The sequence below is a fragment of the Abramis brama genome, assembly GCF_963993115.1.
Source record: "Abramis brama genome assembly, chromosome: 13".
Classification (NCBI taxonomy): domain Eukaryota; kingdom Metazoa; phylum Chordata; class Actinopteri; order Cypriniformes; family Leuciscidae; genus Abramis; species Abramis brama.
Window position 1 is genome coordinate 23,982,830 of NC_139975.1, and position 22,130 is coordinate 24,004,959.

At 37.1% G+C, this 22,130-nt stretch overlaps 2 protein-coding genes across 2 annotated transcripts; both read right to left on the reverse strand.

Annotated features, from left to right (window-relative positions):
* Positions 1 to 241: 241 nt before the first annotated feature.
* On the reverse strand, positions 242 to 2,683 carry nkx2.5 (NK2 homeobox 5). Its single transcript, XM_084133761.1, has 2 exons — positions 2,201 to 2,683; positions 242 to 1,397 (listed from the first exon to the last, which is right to left on the reverse strand). The coding sequence occupies exons 1-2, from the start codon at positions 2,532 to 2,534 to the stop codon at positions 796 to 798; spliced, it is 936 nt and encodes a 311-aa protein (XP_083989887.1). The 5' UTR covers positions 2,535 to 2,683; the 3' UTR covers positions 242 to 795.
* Positions 2,684 to 11,741: 9,058 nt separating this feature from the next.
* stc2a (stanniocalcin 2a) lies at positions 11,742 to 19,693 on the reverse strand. Its single transcript, XM_084133179.1, has 4 exons — positions 19,359 to 19,693; positions 16,908 to 17,050; positions 15,194 to 15,405; positions 11,742 to 13,551 (listed from the first exon to the last, which is right to left on the reverse strand). The coding sequence occupies exons 1-4, from the start codon at positions 19,495 to 19,497 to the stop codon at positions 13,194 to 13,196; spliced, it is 852 nt and encodes a 283-aa protein (XP_083989305.1). The 5' UTR covers positions 19,498 to 19,693; the 3' UTR covers positions 11,742 to 13,193.
* Between the last annotated feature and the right edge of the window lie 2,437 nt (positions 19,694 to 22,130).

A 22,130-nucleotide genomic window follows, 5' to 3' on the forward strand; every position in this document is an offset into this window, starting at 1 on the left:
TGATAAAAACGTCACATAATTGAGAAAAAAAGCTATAATATTAGCTTATAGAATATTATACAATCTATAATATTATTAATAATAATAATAATTCGTATTAAATAATAATAACACTAAAGTGCTTGAACGTAATTCGTAAACACGAATTTATTAATTAATTACAACAAATGTTAATTATTATTAGTATTGTTGTTGTGTTCATATTTTAATTGTTATTCTACACAAACCAAATAATAATTGCAAACATTTTTGGAAAGCCTTTATTATGTTTTTTCGAAAAGGTTACATATCAAACTTACACAGACAATAATAACAAAACCTTAATTCGAGTCGTATTCGTGCGGTACTTTCTAGCTATGCACAAAGAAAAAAAAATGCTAATAATAATAGGTTTGTTCCTTGATGTCCTTTTATAAATTGGTTGCAGTCTACCATTGATCTATCCACGTCAAAGTTTAATAAAAAAAAAAAAATTAAAGAAAGAAAGAAAGAAATCTTTGTAACTTCGCACGAGCTTTATGTGCTTTACAGGCCTCATAATAGGCTACAATCTGGTGAAAATGATAAATTAGACTATATATTCCACGTGCGTATAATCTCATCATTTAACTCAAGTGCAAGCAAATTATTCAGACAGTTTTTAATACGGGAAATATTAAAGCCAATAAACGTTTCTTGTATCTGACAGAGCAAAACCATCTCGGCCAGGATTCTGTCTATTCAAATAATCTTCAATTATGAAAATGTCGTTTGAATGTAAATGACATGCAGGTAATGTCGTTTTTTTTTTTTTTTTCACCACGCTCGGATGCCGTGTAGTGAGGGAACCCCGCTGCTGGACTGAAAAGAAGCCTGGACGTTATTCAGATCCCCAACTCCAAAGTTCATGTAGCTGCTGTTTGACTGCGAGGGCGGGATGCTGGACATGCTCGATGGATAGTTACATGAGTAGTTCGTGTTGCCTGGACTCGGGAAATTACTAAACGCAGGGTAGGTGTTGTAGGTGAAATGATTGATCCCCACATTATACGAGGTGTTATACGTGGACGTGTCTCCCAGGCACGGTTTCCCATCCCGAACCAGCACCGGCACCGAGATGCGTCTCGGCGGGGCGATGCCCACCATCTCCAGGGTCTGATCCTGACGCTGCCTCTTGCACTTATAGCGTCTGTTCTGGAACCAGATCTTCACCTGTGTGGAGGTGAGCTTGAGCACGCTGGCTAGATGATCTCTCTCAGGTGCAGAGAGGTATTTCTGCTGTTTGAAGCGTCGCTCCAGCTCGTACACCTGCGCTTGAGAGAAGAGAACACGAGGCTTCCTCCTCTTCCTCTGTTTGGGTCGATCCGCATCATCCAGCTTCAGATCTTCACTCGGATCTTCCTGGGAGCAGCTGATGTCTGAAAATAGTCGATAATTAATCAGAGTTTATTTAACTGATAGAATTTAGTGGGACACACTGTAAATGTATCATTAGCCTATATATATAACATCTTTCTTTCCACACTGAAAAATTATATGATCAATAAGTTATGACAACATATATTTTTACATTGCTTTAACTCATCAAAATAAGTTAAGCAATTTTCAACCTTTTTTTAAGTTATACAAGATTCAACTATTTTTAAAGTCATTTTAATTTAGGCTAATTTAAGTTGAAATGACGTAAGCATCCAAGTTGATTGCACTTAAAAATTTAAGGCAGCAACTTTAAAAAGAAATAAAATAATAATTTATTGGCTACTTGTTTTATTATTATTATTATTATTATTAATATTGACTTAGTGACCTTTTCACTTCAGGCTGAACCTCTTGGATTTAAAAAACAAAACAAATAAATCTTACTTCAAAACTTATACATTTTCAATTGTATAGTGAGTTAAATTGTGTGCACTTCATGGCAGGCCTATACTTTGACTTTTACTTATTTAACAGTAGGCGTAGTAAATTTAATCATGAACTTTATTTTCTGGTGAAAAACGATTTCTAAAGCTGAATAAAAATAATTAAAAATCATAATAAAAAATAATGATTTATGGCTTAGTAATGAATTAGCCTATTAGGTTATAATTGATTGAAACACGTGGAAACTCTTTGGGAAACACTCAAATTGATCAATCAAATCAGTATTAGGCTATAAATTGTTTTTAGATTTTAAATAAACAAGAAACACATAGTTTCCAATAAATGTCCGACTTCTCACCTTTTTTCTCTTTGTCTTCAAACGTGTCATCCGTCTTTGCGTCTTTAACATAGTCCATTTCTAAGAAATTCTTCCCATAAAAGGCAGCAGTTCCGAAGTTCTTGTTGCCTTTGTCGTCCTGCAGGTCTTCGCTGAAGAGAGAGGCTCCGGATGGCATTTCCATGAACTGCTCTTGTTTGAAAGTGGACAGCATGCAGGATGATGTCGGGATGAGGGCACTGTCCAGCCGCTGAGACATGTCCAGAGAGACCATGTCCTCCTGATTCTGCTCCAGGTTCAATATGTCCCGCACTGAGAAAGGAGTGGAAGTCATTTGGCTGGAAAACATTGCCATGGAGTGATGGTCCTCTTGGGCAGTCCGGTTGGCATTTATCAGGGGTGCCTAGTCGTTTAATGAATAGGGTTAATCTGTTGTGTTTAGAGGTCTTAGCACGTTCATCTTTCTAATAGACCCCCTCATAACACACTTTCGGGGTGTAAGGTAAGTCTAAATGACGGCATAGGCTACTGTAGTGAGGCAGAGGGCGGGGTCAGCTGCGTGCACGGCATTTCACAGCTTTTTATTGGTCGATGACGCATAATATTAAAATGACTTGTGGGATCTCCATACAAGTATGCGCATAAGAAACAATTTCCACCCATTTTAACAACTTTACTTACACAAACAAATTGCATTGCTGTTGTCTTAATACTGATCACTTGTGTAGCCTGTTTTTATTAGCTACATAATTCACGTCGATGCTTTTTCATGGTGGCAAAGTAGAGTCTGTCAGTTCTAAAGATGAATTTAAGTCATCCGTTTTAAATATAGGCCTAGCTACATATGAGGTGGCAAATAGACCGCTTGCCTGGAACTGACAAAGCGCAAGATTGCGCTCTTGGTTTGTTTGTTTTCTTCTTAATTGCTTGATCCAGAGGAAACAACAGGCCAGAGAGGAGTTTTCTCCAAGGGATCAGACACTGCCATTGCTGGAACCTGAAACCTGCAATGACAAACCCAACTGTCTACCACTGAAAGATTCTGGTGCCACTGGGTTTGTTATCAAGACGTGATAACAGATGACAACAAACCAGAAACCCACCCACGCCGAACAGCCGCATGCAGCAGAAGAGCAACACATGTCCATTCATTGAAAATATAGACCTGTGTGGCGGAAATTGGTATGAAATTGGTCCGAAGCAGACCTTTGGACATCTGTGATTGATAGTGTGCTAACACTTTACACCGTGCATTTCACACATAGCAGGTCTACTGGTTTGCACATCCTAACTGATTACAATTAATTTAATGTATTTAGTTAAATTAATTAGCCTAATTAATTGGGATTCATTAATTATTAATTATGTAATATTATATATTCATTTTACTTAGATACCAAAAACAGGTTAAATTTATTTTAAGGTGTCCGTGTTACTGCGTAATTATGCATTTATGTAATAATAATGAATTACATGTTACTATAGAGTTTGAATTGGGGTTTGGTTTATGTTTAGTTGCATGTAATTATGCATCATTTATAGTTATTTCTAGTAAGTACATAGTAACTTGTAACTACGTCACCTTAAAATTGTTAGTGTTACCTTTTATTTTAATGGGTAACGCTTTATTTTAGTGTCCTTGTTACACATGTACTTACCATAGTAATAACAATAAATTCTGCATAATTACATGCAACTAACCCTCAACCAAATCCTAATCCCAAATACATGTTGTTAATTAATATAACTTAGTACTTAAATATAGGCTACACTTTAACAATGACACCTTAAAATAAAGTGTAACCTTTTAATGTATATTTCTTGTACTTTTTTATTTTGGACATCGTAACACGTTTCACTATCCTATCACATGTTTCTGTAATTTATTACTGTAGCCTATGAGTTTGTGTAATTCTTCACACATCAAAAATGATTACAAGATCCTCTATACTAATAGGCATTATAATTGCGCTGCAAAACGAACACTAATCCAGGTTTTTTTTTTGCAACATCAGAAAGGAAGGACTATACCGTTCCTCTGGATATTAGCCATGAGTTGTGCTTGTGTGCAGAGGAGACAGACAGTATTATCGTTTATTTGATCTCTAACGGTTAAATGGTGCCCGTGTCTGCACTATAGAGCTTCATGTTTATAGTTTTGCAGAAAATCTTTGTCTGAGTCTCAGACAGGCGTTTCTGATAAATGGACGCAAGCACTTTTCTCTATGAGCGAATCAACACTCCCTTATCCATCCCTGCAATAATTGGTGAAATAAAGTAAACTGACTCCGCAGCTTATGGAAACTGCTTTATATCACGATGATTTATTTGGCATCTCCTCTGCTGCAGTTAGCGACAGTCCTCATGACGGATGGAGCTGAAAACTTGCAGATGTTTGCGAAAGTTTTTTTCTGAGACAGGGGTTGCTTGAATTATTCGTCTTGTTTGATGCATTTCTGTTAAATATTATGACAGACTACACGGTCGAGAGAAGAAGAGGCACAAACTCCCACAAAGCAACTGCATCTGAAGGTTTGTCTTTCAACAGCGCATTTGGAGCAGATAAAGAGTTGGATAACGTTCTTGAAAACTTCCTGTAGGCCGACCTGTTTAGGAAATGATGGGGCAGAGGGGTGAGATGGGTGTTATCTAAATGAGTCTGCTGCAGTGATGAAACCACAGACCTCTTCATCCCTGTCAATCACTTCCAAATTTAACACCTCCTGAAGGAAGCTCATAAGACCTCTGGGGATTTTTAAATACTCTTTATTCAACACATTTTGACGAAGAGTTGACGAATCCACAAAAGGTTCTTCATAATGGAAAAAGCCCTTTAGATGATTAAAATGTTCTTCACACTATAAGAAAATCAAGAGAGTCAAGAACTTTTTTTAAAATTAAAATAATTAAATATTCACAAATGTTTCCTTTACATGTGATTGTGACGTTTGTTTGAAACAATGTCTTATTGTGTTAAATTAAATTTTTATTATGTAACATTTAACATTTCGTTATGTATAAAATTATATATAACATTAATGTATTTATTAAATTGTTTATCTTTGGTTTTATCAAAACACGTTTTTATTTTAATAGCATATACTTTTTTTTGCGTGCTACATGTTTTATATTTTAACTATTTCAAGTGCTTCACTTTTCCCCGGTTGTTTCCATTGTTTGTGCGTGAGTTTATCCATCAGTTTTTGCGTCATCATATGGATCACGTGTCAGTTAAATGATTAATAGGCATGGACAGAGTTTTAACATAAATGAAAGAAAATTGAATGCTACATTTCATATCAGTGTGGATGTCTTTGCATTTGTGGAGATTGCTGAAAATTATATTTTATTGTCATGCATTTTGTATTTGACCCCTAAAAATCATGTGCACATTTATAATTCAGTCCAGTATTGAAATAAATTGAAATGATGCAAAGTTGTAAATTGCAAAACAAAACATTAAGGTTTTCAATATTTTTGAAAGAAGTGTCTTAATCAAGGCTGCATTTATTTGATCAAAACTTCAGTAAAACAGTACTGTGAAATATTATTACAATTTAAATAAACTGATTTCAGTTTAAATTTTAAAATGTAATTTATTCTTGTGATGTCAAAGCTGAATTTTCAGCATCATTACTCCAGTCTTCAGTGTCACATGATTCGTCAGAAATCATTCTAAGATCATTTCTTTATTATTATCAAACTTAAAAAACAGTTTTTGCTGCTTTTTTTTTTTTTTGTGTGTGTGGAAATCATGATATACTGCCAAGTTTGTTATTCAGCAAAGGCACATTAAATTGATTAAAAAAATGGCAGTAGCCTAAACACATTTATGAAATTAATAAAGGTTTCAAAAAGTTATATTTCAAATAAATTTAGTTCTTTTGAACTTTATTCATCAAAGAATCCTGAAAAAAAATCACAGTTTCTAAAAACATCATCATTTGAATGATTTCTGAAAGATCACCTGACACTAAAGTCACTAAAGTCTGGAGTAATAATGCTGAAAATTCAGCTTTGCATCACAAAAATAAATTACATTTTACAATATATTACAATAGAAACCAGTTAATTTAAATTGTAATAACAGTATTACTGTATGTATTACAGTAAAATGTAAATTTTACTGTATTTAGATCAAATAAATGCAGCCTGAGATTAAGAGATTATATACTTTCAAAAACATTATTAGGCCTAATGTTTTCAAACTTTTGACCTGTACTTATAAGTTTAGATTTAGAATATGAAATATGTTGAATGAAGAAGAGAAGAAGAAAATCATTACGGTTATTTTAAAGCTGCACGTTTTGTCATCACATCATTTGTCTTCCATTTCTCGGGCAATAACAGTTTTCTTTATGAACTCATGTTCAGGGCTTTGGCAGTGGATTAGTCGGGGCAGACAGTAACATGATTGCTCCCTCAGGGAGTCAGATGACCTCCTCTGCTTTGGATGGCTCAGAATAGTTTTGACTACTCGCTCACAGTCACACTGAAACATGTTATATGCTCACATTTCAAAAAGGCTTTGTAACTATATTAATCATAATTAAAAGGGGCTTTTGCAGCTGGTTCCTCCCGTATGATTTCACAGATCCGGCTGCTGCTGAGATCATGGAATGCCACTGGACAAGTGACTTCCAGGCAAAATTCCCTGTAGATGGAGACCAAATACTACACATATTCTTTATATTATTAATTTATTTTACAATATAATTTGTTATATATTATTACAAAATATGTTGCCTATGAAATTAAACTTGGCCTACATTGTAGGCTATAGGCTACCTCATTTGCTAATCTAGACACTTTTCTGTCCTGTAGTTTGGCTTAATCCGCCTCCTGGTGGCAGATTTTAACATAGCAGTGTCAGTGTTTCATTCACGCAGGCCTACTCGCAGTCAACAGTCAAAATGCTTCTCTTTAAAACATATTTAAACAAATGTCCATTTTGCAGTTTAGGATTTAGCAAATATATTTATTAAAGATCACATACTAGGCAATACATCTCAGGGAGAAGTTTAAAGTCGGCATGAAACGGAAGTTGCTAGACTTTTCTTCCCTATTGTGTCATATGGTAGGCCTATGGCCTATATCCGAATGAAACGGCTTCTCGAACAAGAAAAAAATAAATAAAATAATGTAGCCTACAGCAAGACTTGATTTTGTCAATTGGGCAATTAATTGGATGGTTGTCTGTTATCCAGTTGCGTGCAGTGGTGTCCTGAAATGAGGAGACAAAAAAAAAGTTTTTTAAATGGGGGAAGATGCCCTCCTTAAAATAATGTGGATTTATTTTTGAATTGTGACATAATGCCCTGTCTTATCCCAAGGGGCTTATCACAATTTTTACTCCACAAATCTAAAAACATACTTGTGTCCACCAATCCCTCATTAACAAATAGACACAGAAAAACATTGATATTCGGCATAATACAATTTACCAGAGACAGAAAATTAGATCAATTAACCTCAAAACTGTTTCGACTGACTAAATCTCACAAATGTTGATATTCAGATGAAATCAAAAGTGCTGAGATGACATTGCCACGGATGCATCTTACCCCAACCTACCCTATTTTATGTGTGAACTGATGTTCAACTGTTCTTTTTAATAGTCAACTTATTTTCGTATCATCAGTCATCAAGCTCCGTAAACACTGGTCACAAACACGAAGACGTAGGCCTAACTTTAATTTCATTTACTTTACATAACTTTAACTTTCAACTTTAACCCCATAGGTTTCAACGGAGAAAAGTGAAGTCAATTAGAAGCACTCACTTCCTGATGGCTGAGCGTACTGCAGACTCAAAAGGCTTGTTCGACTTCATGCAGCTCTGCGCAGACCGATCGGCGGCTGACTTGAAGCAGTGCATGCCGGTTAGAAATTTTGTCCGACTTGATGCAGCGCCGACGCCACGTGACTGTGACGTATGCCATCAAAGTACCGCGAGGGCAATTCGAGAGTAGCCGGAGAACTCAGCCAGCGCAGCTTCTCAAGAGCGGCTGCATTGGGCTGCACGAGGGCGGATGACGACACAGCTGTTCCACGATTGGCCGGATTCACTGCATGACAACGATCACGTGTGTTTCGTGTTTATTCGAACACCTTTAGTTCTTCTAAAGCTCTCAAATCAGTTTATTATAACAGTAAACACTCTTTTCATGTCGTTGTCATGTTATATTGTGTCATGTTTATCAAATAAAACAGATTAAAAACGTAGACTCCACTTCATTTATAACAGCTTATGTTGAACTTTATTCTTGTTCAAACAGACGCTGTATGAAGCAGTAGCCTACATAAAGTATTGAATAAAAATGTATCTGAAAAATCTGTGTATTATTTGTCAAATATTGCATTTATTTCACTTCAGCTGTGGTAAAGTATGCAAATACCACGTGAGCAGTCACTACGGGAACCAGAAAGTGTCCGACTTCACGTCTCCGTTTGCAGCTCCTCCCCGCCTGCACGCGGCTACTCTCGCCGATCGGTTGCATCCAGCCGCAGCCGATGTCGAACACACCTAAACTGAGTTTGACGACGTAGATGTGACGTGAGCAACCCGTCTGTCTTCTAGTAGCTGTGCCAAGAGAAATCTGAATCATTCCCTTCCGAAACTTGCAGAGACGGAGAGTGTGAGTAGGAGGTGTCCATGAGCTAGGAGCAGGAGCAACTTTTGCTAAGTATTCTGATTAATTATTTTGTCATTTTGCCTCCATGTCCCCCGATTGCCCGCGAGCTTCTCCCCCTGTCCATACGGTAATTTCTCTACTGTGCGACAGAGAGTTGCGTGGTTATGACGCAATCGTTAGCCTATTTTTACAAAAATGGCTTCTACGGGGCCATAACGTATAAGATACAAGGTAGTGGAGACTTTTATACATTTTCGTGTTTCTTTAGAAATAAATAATGGACAAAATGGAGTCTTTAAACGCCTCAGATGTAAAGTTATTCGCTGTCAAAGTGATGCCAAAATGAATGGGAGTCAATGGAATGCTAAAAGCAGGTGATGGTCTGCTAATCAATGGCGGCGCCCGGGGAAGCTTCAGTGTTTTATGAAACATTGGCCCCCTGGTTTTCAGGCCCCAAAACGCAGTGTCATGTAAATGAACGGTCAAAACGCATAAAAAGTTTTTATTTGAAAACAGTGTCATGTAAATGCCCCCTAGTGGATGAGTTACTTTTTAATTAGTTTTCCCATTAATGGCAAAACAAGAGTCGGGATTTCCAATCATATCCAATCACAACGAATCATATCCAATCATAGCACGATGGAGGAATTGCCTTCTTTCAAGTGACTTTCCCCCATTCATTCTCAGTTACCCCCACTAAACCCACAGCATGCTTTAGGGGGTCTGTTAAAAGTATGTTGTTCAGTGTTCAGTAAAAGTGATTGGCTATGTTGTCAATACTAAAAAGCTATTTTACACTAAATATAATCGTATTTAAAGCTTAAATGCTACCTGAAAAACTAACACATTAACCAATTCTTTAATTGTAAATATTAGAAGGGGGATTAAAAAAAAAAAAAAGAAAAAAAAAAAGGTTAGGCGTAAACATTAACAAATATGAATCATATTTTTTTTTTTTTCAACACTCCCAAAATCCTATTTTTTCTCACACTGCATTGCCCTACTAAATTTGAACCATCTTCAATTTATAACCTCCACAGGCATTGTATACAAATGACCGCTAGAGGGCAGAAACGCAGTGCTTTACATCGAGGACAGCGGCCATCCAAGAGAAGAACTGACAGTGATTTGTCACATTGATGTAAAGACACACAGAACAGAATTCTTATCAAATTCTTAAAATATATTTATTTGTCTTGCTTTTTAGTCCCAGTTGTTTATATGTACAAATATGGTGTCTAATGTGATGTCTGTAGTCTACTACTCTATCTCTGCCTCCTTGCTGCAGTGCAAGTTTGAGGCATCACGACTGCAATGTAGTTTTGATCGATTAGCAGATAATACACAATGAATTAAATATACAATCTATATCTTGGAAAACATAAAAAAAAAAAAAAAAAAAAAAAATAGCCTAGAGCAAATCTTGATGTGTGGCTATGCTCAACTAAGGCCTGGTGTTTTTTTAAAAAGAAACAAACTTTCTGACATGACTCTATGATGTCTCCCTCATACCGAGTCCGTTGGTAATATGATGCATGAGATTTACACTGCATCATCTCTGAAAACTGGGCTCCAGGGATCTTTGGGAGTCTGACTACACGTCTTTGACCGCTTGACTAGATCACCCGCACCTTCAGCTCAGTAAATTCATCAGCGTTCAGAATGGCCACTTTGTTGTGGTGTTGGCCTGCATATATTAGCTGCAGCGCCCCAGCCTGAGAACCAGTTTGCCTGCTGCTAGGCCACAGCCACCAGAGCCTCATAAAGCCTGTTTATAGATCTTCAGCCCTATGACAGTAGAGCCCGAACCAGAGTGTAGGAGAGCTTGTTTACGGTGCGGTGGTCTGGTCTCATTCCAGCGTTCTGCTGCGATGAGCTGAGTGCTTCTGCAGGAGGCTGGTGGAGGTGCCCGCTACAGCTGCAGCTCAGCCTGGCGCCAACCCTGTGCCACACGCCCTGACAGCTTTATGTGCCAGTCAAGAGGAACGCTCTTCAGATCCGGGCTGGCTTCAGACAACATGGGCTTGACCAACATCAATGTGCCTTTTCCCCTTACAGAAACCAGATTCTTAGAAACTCAGGGCTGTTTGGGTTGAGTTTTACTGTGATTAATGTCTGCGTGGACTGTGGAAGTCAAGAGACAGATTGTGCTTGACAAGACAATTTGTTGACCGTTTCTTGTTTGTTACAGCTGAAATATGCATAAAACTATTTATCTATACATAAAACTATATATTTCATTATGGTAAATATAGCCTAAATAATTGAATGGTGCACAAAGCTGTCAAATGAATTCTTACCTGTCCATCCATCCATCCATCCATACGTCATGCATGATGCATATAACATGCAGAATTAATTATAACCACAAAATATTATTAATTTATATGATGTAATATTTTATATAACTTATATTGTATGGCAATAAATATAATTGTATTTAAATCACACATACAGTTGTATATATGGATGCATAATAATTTATGCATCCATGTTAGCTATGTATGATTAATGCATGTTATGTATATATATATATATATATATATATATATATATACATTGCTAACAGATACATAAATTATTATGCATCCATATAAATATATGTATGGATGTCTGTATGTATGTATGTATGTATATATATATATATATATATATATATAATTACATATATATTATAACATGTATGTATGTATATATATATATATATATATATATATATATATATATAATTCATATAAGACACATTATTCTTAAAAACGTAGACTAACATTAGCCACAATTATCTAATTTAATGCTAATAGAAAGCCTAAAAAATATATTAATATATAAAATAATATAAATGCATTTCCCATTCATGACCTCTTATAATAGAAACAAATAAAAGAATGCTGTAAGTGAAAAATAATAATAATCCAGGACACATCTGAGTAAGAAATGAGCTTTAGTATTTATTTTTCTAAAACAATTAAAACACATGCTATCTGTAGTGATATGGAATCCACCATTCCATGTAACTGTTGTACATAGATTGTTTTCATTATAACAATTTGAAAATGTTTTCCAGGGTTAAACCCAAAGTTGATCACATTTTGCCCTCTTGTTCACTGAAATACCTGAGCGAATTAAAAATATGATTGGTCAAAGTAACTATTGTAATCTTTAGGCTGCATGATGAATAGCAGTTCTATACAAGCCTTTGCTTATTCTTAAACCAACAATCAGCTCCAAACATTGTATTAACCAATCACGTGGCAAGGGCCCAAAACAATTCTTTCGCTGCGATAGTAAACAATAATCCACCCATTTCAATATTATTGTCAGTAATACCCTGAGCTTCTTGTGTAGACTTAACCTAGTTCCTGGGTCTAAGGCCAGCCGAATACAGTTCCAGCTTCTGGCTCTTCTCAGTGGCTCTGGGAGAAAATTGCTATTTTTTACTTGGAAACACCAGTGGCTGGCTGTGGATTTGGCCAGGACACAGACAGGCCTGCTTTCCATGAGACACTGTACGCTGAAGTTGTTCTGTGTTGAACTAATCTGTTTGGGCAAAGCCTAGAAATGCAGAACACATATTAGACTTAAGTGATAGGATCAGGGCGCTTCTTTGAGACAGCTCATGTTTATATTTCTAAGCACAAATCTGAATGCAATGCTAAATACAACTATATAAGGGGCATTAGGGCATTTCACTGTAATGCATCTGCTTGGGTTCCACAGTTTATTTTGGGGTAATAATCTCAAGGCACAATAAGCTTCTTTTTTTTTGTAAAATGACTTTTCCTTCTAAAAAGCACAGAGCGTTGTATGTGCTAGACCTGGACTTCAATCCTGTACAGCTCGTATTTAATCAAGTATCTCAAATAACAATTACACATACATTTCTGAAACAAACAAACATATCTTACATATCTACAGTCAGATGCGTAATTGGTGCAATAATGTAACTAATACAACAGCAAGCATTCTTTGCGCTATATTACATATAGTATATCATTACTGAATATGGAGGCTATATTTAGACAGGTTTATATAAATATAGATATACATAGATTTATATGTACATGGTTTATATTCAAACACTGCATAAAGCATGAAATAAATAAATCAAAGTGATTGAATCTTAAGGAGGATACGATTTGCGAAATAGAGATGCTGTATTAGAACTAAAATAAAAGCACTGAGTTCTACAAAATGAACAATCTGCAATATAATCTGAAGTATCAAAAAAGCTGCACCACATTTACCCTTGCAAAATGTACAGTTTGGGAGTGCTGGAATGACTGTGGAGACGTGAGTGTGAATGGGTTGAATTAGGAGGTCTGCTGAGTCTGTTAAGTTGGGGATTGGGGTGTCATGGTCAATTTAGGTGATCCTGCTATTTCACCTCCGAATGTCACTGATTTTAGAGTCTTCCTGCTCGGCAACGCCGGCATCTAAACTGGCGCGCCGTGGGCCTTGGCTCCGACTTCTCGTGTGGGAACTGAACCCGACCTTGCCAGGTTTGTCCCGGTCTCCTTGTCGAGCGCCCTTGTGGTGCTCCCCCTCTGAATGAGAGGAAACCGCAGGACGTCGCTCAAGGACTCCCGGCGCTGGAGCGGCAGTGATAGACGAACAGAAGCTCAGGCTGTCGCACAGAGCGCCCCAGTTCTGCTCGCACTGCAGACGCACGCTCCGGGTAATGGCCTCCTTCACCTCCTCTCCACAGCCGAGCAAGATGTTCACCAGCTCAACGTACGGCCTAAGAGAGCAGGATGATAGTGGCCAGTCAGTCATGGTAAAAAAAAAAAAAAAAAGTGACTAGCCTCTACTTTAAAAAAAGCTGACGGAAAGGTCTCGAGTTTTTTTACGCCGTTCCCTGTTGTCCTGTTGTGTTCATTATAGGCCAGTGCTGGAAAAGGTGCAAGACATTGCAATGACAGGTCATGTCACCATTCAGAGGACACACCGACTTTTCACGAGAACGTTCAAAGACGTTTAACAGCTGCTTAACAACTTTTTTAAATGGAAAAGTATATAAATTGCCTGGAAACACGCCGCTAACCGAAAATAACACACTTGAATTTGATCTCATCAAACAGCATTTATTTAATAAACAAGCTCCCCGACTTGTGATTATTGATTAATTGTCTGATCGTGGTTATTCTATCTAATCACAATTACTTGAGATAAAAATGAACTGTAACAATATAAACGTTAAAATTTTTCGAAGAATGCTGGTAACCAACCGGTTTCGACACATACAGTCTTTACAGGTAAATTAGCCGTAAATTACCAGTAAGAGATCATGTGTGAACAGGACCTTTTCAAAAATACCGGTAAATCGGTTCAGGCAATTTACCAGTGGGAGAAGTTGCAGCATTACTAGTAAATTACACATTATACAAGATTACCGGTATGAGCACATATGAGGTCTGAACACGCTGACCTAAGATGTCTGCTTTGGGCCAATCATACATTTCTTATGGAGAAGACGCAATTATTAGTAATTATTTTCTATGTAAGTTATCCAAACTTTTTCAATGTAACTATGCGCTAGATGGACATCTTCGACCGTTGGGCCGCGTCTCGCTCAACACACTCGAGACCATGCCTTCTTTTTCATTCTGCGCTCTGCAGTTGGATACTGTAATTGAACAGATAGTGAAACTAAAGCTCTTCTCCTCATGCAGACGAATGAAGACAACGGCGCAGCGTTTAAAGATAATTTCCTATGACTGACATCACATAATTTACAGATATTTTTGGTGCTGATGTGTGAATGGTATCTTACTGTTAAAAAGCCAGAACGCCATTGCTTGTGTGAACAGCATATTTGTGTATTTTTCGGTAAAGTCATTCTGGTAATTATACGGTAATTTACTGGGATTACTGTGTGAAAGTGGTTATTGAGTTTCATAATGACTTGATTATATTATATGATTATATTTTTGACCAATTATATGGTAAAAAAAAATATAACGGAAGTCAATGTGAACCAAAACATTCTTTAAAATCCTTTCTTTTTGTGTTGCACAAAAGAAAGTAAATCAGACAGTTTTGGAATGAAATGCCATCAAAAGAGTATATATATATATATATATATATATATATATATATATATATATGAATTATTGTATTATATAACAAAAAATATTTCTTATATTACAGAAATAAATCATGTGACAATTTTACTATATGATTCCAAGTAAAACATTTTTTTTTTTAAATAATGCATTAGGATTACACTGTAAATGACATGAACAAAATAGAATAAAATCGTTAATCGTGACAGAGTCTCAAAACCTCAAACAATACTGAAGCACACAAACAGAAAAGCATATAGTATGTGCAAACAAGAGCAGGGAGATACGGAAAACTGATAAGCTGAGCGTGATACCTACCCTTTGGGAAATAGGTCTTGGAAATGTATCATCTCCACCATGACATTGACATTGTCTTTAGCAGCTGAGCAGAGGTTGTGTTTCATGTAGCATTCCCGTTGAAGCTGGAAGACCATGTCCTTTATGGCCAGGCATTTTCGGCTGATGCAGCTGAACTTGTGCCTTAAACCGTGAGCCATGCACCTTAAAGCATCCTTGATGAAGGACTTGCCCTGTGAGCATTTAAGACAAAGTCTTATCAGATCTGCAGTCATAAACAGCCTTTCTTTCTCTGTTCTAATAGGGCAAGTCTCTGTACATTATTACAAGCTTGAAACCTTCTGCTTCAAATCCACCTGCACCTTGTGAAACACGAGCCACATTAAAAGGCAGTGCCAGCTGGCCGGGCCGGCCGCAGGGTCATCGTCTGGATGCGTCTGAGGTAGAGGTCATCAAGAGTCCACTTGGATCCGAAAACCCGAGGTGCGACCCGAGACCAGAGCGGTTTTGGGTCCAAAACTTCGATGAGTGCCTCAGACATAGGTCGGGTTTGGTATTAGTGGCCTCGGGTCTCGGGTAAATTTAGAATAAATGTGCTTTATCCGAATGGAACCAAGAAGACTTGAATTCTTTTAAACTATCTCGGGCATTTAACAAAATTGTATCATTCAAAGTCCCGCTGTAGTCAATAATTACAATAACAATCATCAGAAAGGCTTTGAACAACTCAGAACGTCAGTGGAGAAAGGCATATAGTTCATTATAACATCGTAATATACATCATACACCCGCTATATTGCTAAATCTACCCGATTTTTCATATCAACAAAGATATACCGGGATAACCTGGCATCTCTCGAGACTCCCCTGCTAGTTCGCTGTTAATGATACGGTAAAGCCCGCTGGAACGTTGACGTTACTGGAAACAAGGTAGTTTGTGACGTCAGAAACAAACCGCATTTTTAAGACTGTCTTTGAATCACCGCAGTTTTAAGGAGAAAATACTCAACAATGGTGTTGACTTAGAAACACCACATAGACATATAAAAACACCACATAGACATATAAACAACATTAAAAACTTGATTTTCACCACAGGGGGACTTTAAAACAATTCTATGGCCCTATTCACACCTGGTATTAAGATGCGTTTTGGTCGATCGGGTCACAAGTGGACGACGCTAAACACAGGTGTAAACGGGGTCTAAAACTTTTTGAGCTTGTCCACTTTCAACCACTTCCAGAGGTAATCGAAAACACATTAGATTGGATTGCTTTCGTATTGTAAACGCTCATGTGGTCGAATGTTTGACTGACCTAACGCGTAAACATTACGGGAAGTGCGCTAGCCAGACAGGATTCATACTTTGCCAGCATACGTCGCCCATAGACCCTCCCCTCGAAGAAATCAGGACAGAAGTGGTTGAAAGTGGACAAAAGAGACAGATTAAAACACAAGGTGTAAACAGGAATGTGTCTCCCTCGTCTACTGTGATCCGATCGGCCAAAACGCATCTTAATACCAGGTGTTAGAAGGGCCCGTGACAATAGTATTATCTCAGTTTTTTAAAGTTTTCTCTGAATCCACTCTTCTACGTGCAATGGACTCGAGGTTTTTCTTAAAATGAATGTATGCACGTTGGGTTCGGGTAAGAAGTGATTCGTGTCGGGTACAGATTTTAGGACCCGAGAAGACCTCTAGTCTGAGGGACATGAACTCCCTGAGGGACATTACCTGCGAGTCGAACTTTCCAGCATTGTGCAGGAAGGTCATGCAGATTTCCTGGAGGCCCCGAATTTCACAGGAGTTGTTCTCGAAACACTCGAACACACCGCAGCCAACGTCTCCTGCGCTCACAAGACAGTGCTGGATCTCAGCTGTAGAGATTAGAAAGAGAGAGCACGTCATTTAAAGCTAAATCAGTATTTATATAAGTGCAATGCAGATTATAGCTCGATTTTGGTCATCATATTCCAAAGCAATCTCTACAACAGGTCTATATTTATATAACAAATAATAATTGCTTTAGAAATATACTTGACAACCTTTTACATCGTGCACACACATGAACGCTGAGGCCTATTTTCGGGCTTTGTTTCTGCTGTTAAAATTGAAGAACTGTATTTAGGGGACAAATTTAGCAGAGAGAGCGCTGTGGTAATTAAGGTATGCTATTAAAGTCCATCAAACTGGGAGGCATTTCGCAGTAACTGCCTGAGATGTGGGAAAGCAAGGTTAACCGTATATAGGGCAGGACGATATTGCTTTTACCTTGCTGTGGAGATTAAAAATGACTACTGAGTTTTAGCAAAATAGAGACTAGCAAATAGCACATGGAAATATGAAAATGAATTAGTCACTCTCTCACCGATTCCACTTATATCTGCAACGCACATTTAAAGGGCAGCATTAAGCGTCTTTTGACTTTTAATCAGAACTGATAAAGGCAGTTCTGATTCACCAAGTACTGTACTAATATTAAGGAAAGTGTTTTCGCTAAACACTTTACTTGCTGATTTAGAGAGTGCGAATGCTATGTATTTGATACATTAGATCAACTCACAAAGACAGACATTCAGTAGTATTTTCATGACTTTATGATCAGATCAGCAGTTTTTATAAAATTATAGTTTAAGATGTGTCTGTTAGTCGCGTCCTATTACAGAACAGCAGAAAGAGAAAGGCTGCCTGTTTGTCCTGCAATGAACTATATTCATTAAACATTTTAGTTGTACAACAGCAACCAGAGGGTAAATACAAACATTATGTATATTGGCAATTTAAGGACTTTTAATTTAAAATGAAGAAATACTGTGCTGTAATAAGAAACAAAATCATTTACTCTAATGCAAGGAAAATAGTTCATTCAACTTGTAAAACTGAAACCCCATTGTGTCAGTATAAAGCCGAAGCTTAAGGCAAAACAGTTCATGAAAAGTAAAAAAGCTCTGCAGCAATCACATTACAAATTGCACTATTTTAAAATGTTATTTCTAAGGATCTCACAATGGCTACTTCAACCCTCATGCTTTTGTGCAAAGAGACTTTGGTGATAAAATTAAAATACAGACTGATTGTTTGTCTTTCTCTAACATCACATTATTTTGACTGCCAAACCCATTAAGTGTAACATACCGGTAGTCTGATTTTCTGATCTCCTCTTCATGAGTACTAACATAGGCCTACTATTTTGTTAATGTTACATATATGAGTGGGCATTATTTTCAGAGAAAGATTCAAAATCACAGAGTATTCCTATATATTTGAACTGAAATAGTATTTCTAATAAATCATTTACGATACACCGAAAATTCTAATTTAAAGCGTATTCCAAAATATTTCACCTAAAGATTCATGTTCAGTATTCCTAAAGTATAGTTGGACAAAACAGTATGAGAGTCTTGTATATGAATACTATCCAATATTGCCTGCTTTGCTTTTGCATAATGTATTGCAATGGATCTGCTTTTATGGAGGTGCACAGGTAAATTAAGCTGTTGTCTGCAGTGTTTGCTTGTGTTGGGAATGGCCATGGATCTTGCGTAGAATTACACGAAGCTACTCTGAATCAGTCAGTCCTTGTGCGAAAGTTGACAACCTCGGATCCCTGATTTGACAGCCTTATTTCATTGTCATGTATGGATGGGATTGAATCGCCCTGCTGCCGTGGGAAAGGTAAAGTGTGACCCACCTATAGTGCAACATGTAAAGCCATTGCATCACTCAGATCCACATTACAGGTTTAACTTGCTTGTCCGCGCAATGCAACAAAAGTTGCGCACGTCTATAGGCTATTTGATGCTCTATATAGAGATCACTTTGAATCGCCACTTAATAATAATACAAGCAGAGGATGTCGTAAGCAAACACTAATCCACTCTGCGCTCGAAAATAAGACACACACGCCACGCGAACCTGACAGTAATGTCACCGAATATCTTAGCATACCTTGTGCCATGCTATTAATAGTTTACGAAGATATTGGATTTCTCTACGTGTGCTACGGATTTACGAGATCTCGTCTTTCTGCGTAATCTGAAAACGTAGCGCAGCGCGTGATAAGATGTGCATTGGCCGGTTTTGCGCTTAAATCGCGCTCTGACCGCGCGCAGCTCGCACGTGCCCGCACACACAAGACTCACTTCGGGCTGTGACCACAGCTTCACAACACTTGCATTCTCTTACCTGTATTTTGTAAGGAGAGACGTCCCTTCTGACTGGCCGGTTTCTCGGGGTGACTCTCGTGAACATCAACATTATCCGTTCCTACCACTTCCCCCAAGACGGAGGCGAGAAGCAAGGCTAGTGTAAATTTGATCAACATTTCTAAGCTCAGTTTTCTCGATAAATAACGACAGGCTGCCAGCCTGGGATCTGGTGTGGATACTGGTCGAGGTGACAGAGAGAGCGTGTGAGAGTGGAAACGGGATGGATGCTGGATATATTTCCTAGAGTCCGGGTGCCAATTTGGATGAAGGAGTTAAGCAGGTGTTGTCAGTCGTGCTTCCCGACCAATCAGAGACGCAGACCACCACGTCCAAGTTTTAGGGGTGTGTCTGGCGAAAGTTGTCTCTACTTGCCATAAACCAAGCTTGTAAAATGTGTAAGAGTGGGTTGGTATTTACTCTACAAGTGCTTATGAGGCATCAGACTGTTGTAAGGACAAGAACATGCGAGTCTTCAGACAATCATGATAGGTGTATTAATACTGCAATTTATCGACAAGAAAATGTATATTAAATGTTGCATTTACAATCCATGAATTTCAAATAAATCAAGTCATAAAGTGTACCGTGTCTATGATAGTACATGATATAAAATGGTATTTCTATGCACACTAATACTATTCGTTACCATGAAATAAATATAACTGAAATAAAAATAGTGTTTATCATTGCTTTGGCTATAGATGATTGCAATTTCATATTTAATATTTAAGCGTAAGAGTTTGGAGGCTACTTCCATGCTACATATGAGCATTAAATAGATTGCAACTATAATTTTGATCGATTCTTTATTAATTATTTGGATAGAGTATCAGGTATTATAATCAAGTCTGTTTCAAACTATTTACATAACATAGGCTACACAGTATGTTACAATAAATTCAAACATTTGGAATAAGCATTATAAGACAATGTACAGAAAATGCTCAGTGATCTTAATGGAGATGTATAAAGGAGTAAGATTTCAGGATTCCCAAAACCCGGGGCATTGACAGGGAATGGCACATTCTGTTCTTACTGCTGGTATATTGGTGACCCAGCAGATGAACATGAAAAAAGGACATAATGATAATGTGACTTTTTACATTGCAGTTTTTGAAAACTCAGTCGACAGAGCTAATTATATAGTCCCGCTGTCACAATGTGCCAACTCCACACAGTGCAGAAAATGGGACAAATTTGCTAATGGATGGCAGGGATTGCATCATTCAAACCACCCCCTCTAGGCAGCTGCCATACTTAGACAAAGCAACACAAAAGGCATATAGACATGTGTGCATATCAGACTCTGACACAAACATATGCACAGCATGTAGACACACAATTGAATCAAGGCTTAGTTGTAATTGAACCTCATTTTATAATGATTGCAATGATGTTCATGTAGCAATGAATGTTTTCGCTAGCAATAAATCACCTACTCTTCTCATTATAAAATTTTGAGAATTAGACAGAACACATCTATCTTGATTTACTCTTTAGTGACTATGGTTGGACTATGGACTACGGCAATATTATGGGATCCACTACAAGTCATGCAAATTTATTGCAAATGATGTCTCAAATCAGATGCAGACCATCCTCGTAGATGTGTGACTACTAAGAAACTGTGAATATGGCAATTTTATGTTACTAATACTGTAATACTAATAATGTTTTAATTAGAGTTACTTAATCCAGTAGTATCTAGCCTATCTATTTAAATTTCACTATAACTATTAGATACCATTTAAGATGCTTTTTATGTCATGCTGGTTCCTTTTTTTCATATGTATGTTATGTTGGTGTGTTGTGATTGTTTATATATATACTGTAAACTTTATATACTGTAAAGCAACTTTTTTACAAGTTACACAAGATTCAACAAATTATTTAGTCAGTTTAATGTAATTTAAGTTGAAATTACTTAAACATCCAAGTTGATTGTACTTAAAAATGTAAGGTAGCAACTTCTTTTTACAGTGTATTTATACAATATATATATATATATATATATATATATATATATATATATATATATATATATACACACACACACACACACAAGCAATAATAAACCAGCAAATGATTATGAAACACACGTTACTATTTCTTCTCTCAAGTTACAATTGCATTTCACTTCTCATATATGACTAGTTAGAATGGGTACTTTATAGTCCTATTTCAATTCAAATGAAATATTATGATTAAAGATCTCAGGCCAACAAGTGCAATACACAGTTTCTAAACAGATACAATAATTACAGGTCCCTATAGTGACTATAGCATATCAAAGGAATTCATTTATGCAATAAATAAGTAATAACATAAAAAAGATATTCGTTAGTTTTAAGCATTAAATGTTTGGACGGTTTGCCATACTGAAAATTGAAACTGTTTCTTGTGCGGCCACCCGTAGGCGAAAAATAGATGAACAGCAATGAGGCTGCAGACAAATATTTGGTCAACATACTCTCGAGCTGAGAGGAGAATAAAAAATGGTTAGACTGTCGAAGTTTTTATTAGCCTATTAAGCACTTCAAATACTGTTGGCAAGATTATTCACAACAGAACGCCTGTAAATTAGAATCTGGTATTTCAGTTCTCTAAGCTTTGCTTTCCAGGAAATGAAAGAGCGAATGATTTTGTGGCTTCAGGAGTTGCACAACATGCCCATACTCCGCTATATGGGGGGTGTATGGCATTTAGGGGAGACTCGGTGTGCTTTACCTGTTTGGTGCGGTGGTTTAGC

What these genes read in the sequence shown, in the direction of transcription:
- nkx2.5 (XM_084133761.1), bottom strand. Translation starts at nt 2,534, where the DNA reads ATGGCAATGTTTTCCAGCCAAATGACTTCCACTCCTTTCTCAGTGCGG. An exon ending in TGAAGACAAAGAGAAAAAAG is followed by an intron (nt 1,398 to 2,200) that starts GTGAGAAGTCGG and finishes GACTATTTTCAG; the next exon opens with ACATCAGCTGCTCCCAGGAA.
- stc2a (XM_084133179.1), bottom strand. Translation starts at nt 19,497, where the DNA reads ATGTTGATCAAATTTACACTAGCCTTGCTTCTCGCCTCCGTCTTGGGG. An exon ending in CTGGAAAGTTCGACTCGCAG is followed by an intron (nt 15,406 to 16,907) that starts GTAATGTCCCTC and finishes AAATGCTCACAG; the next exon opens with GGCAAGTCCTTCATCAAGGA. An exon ending in CAAGACCTATTTCCCAAAGG is followed by an intron (nt 13,552 to 15,193) that starts GTAGGTATCACG and finishes CTGCTCTCTTAG; the next exon opens with GCCGTACGTTGAGCTGGTGA.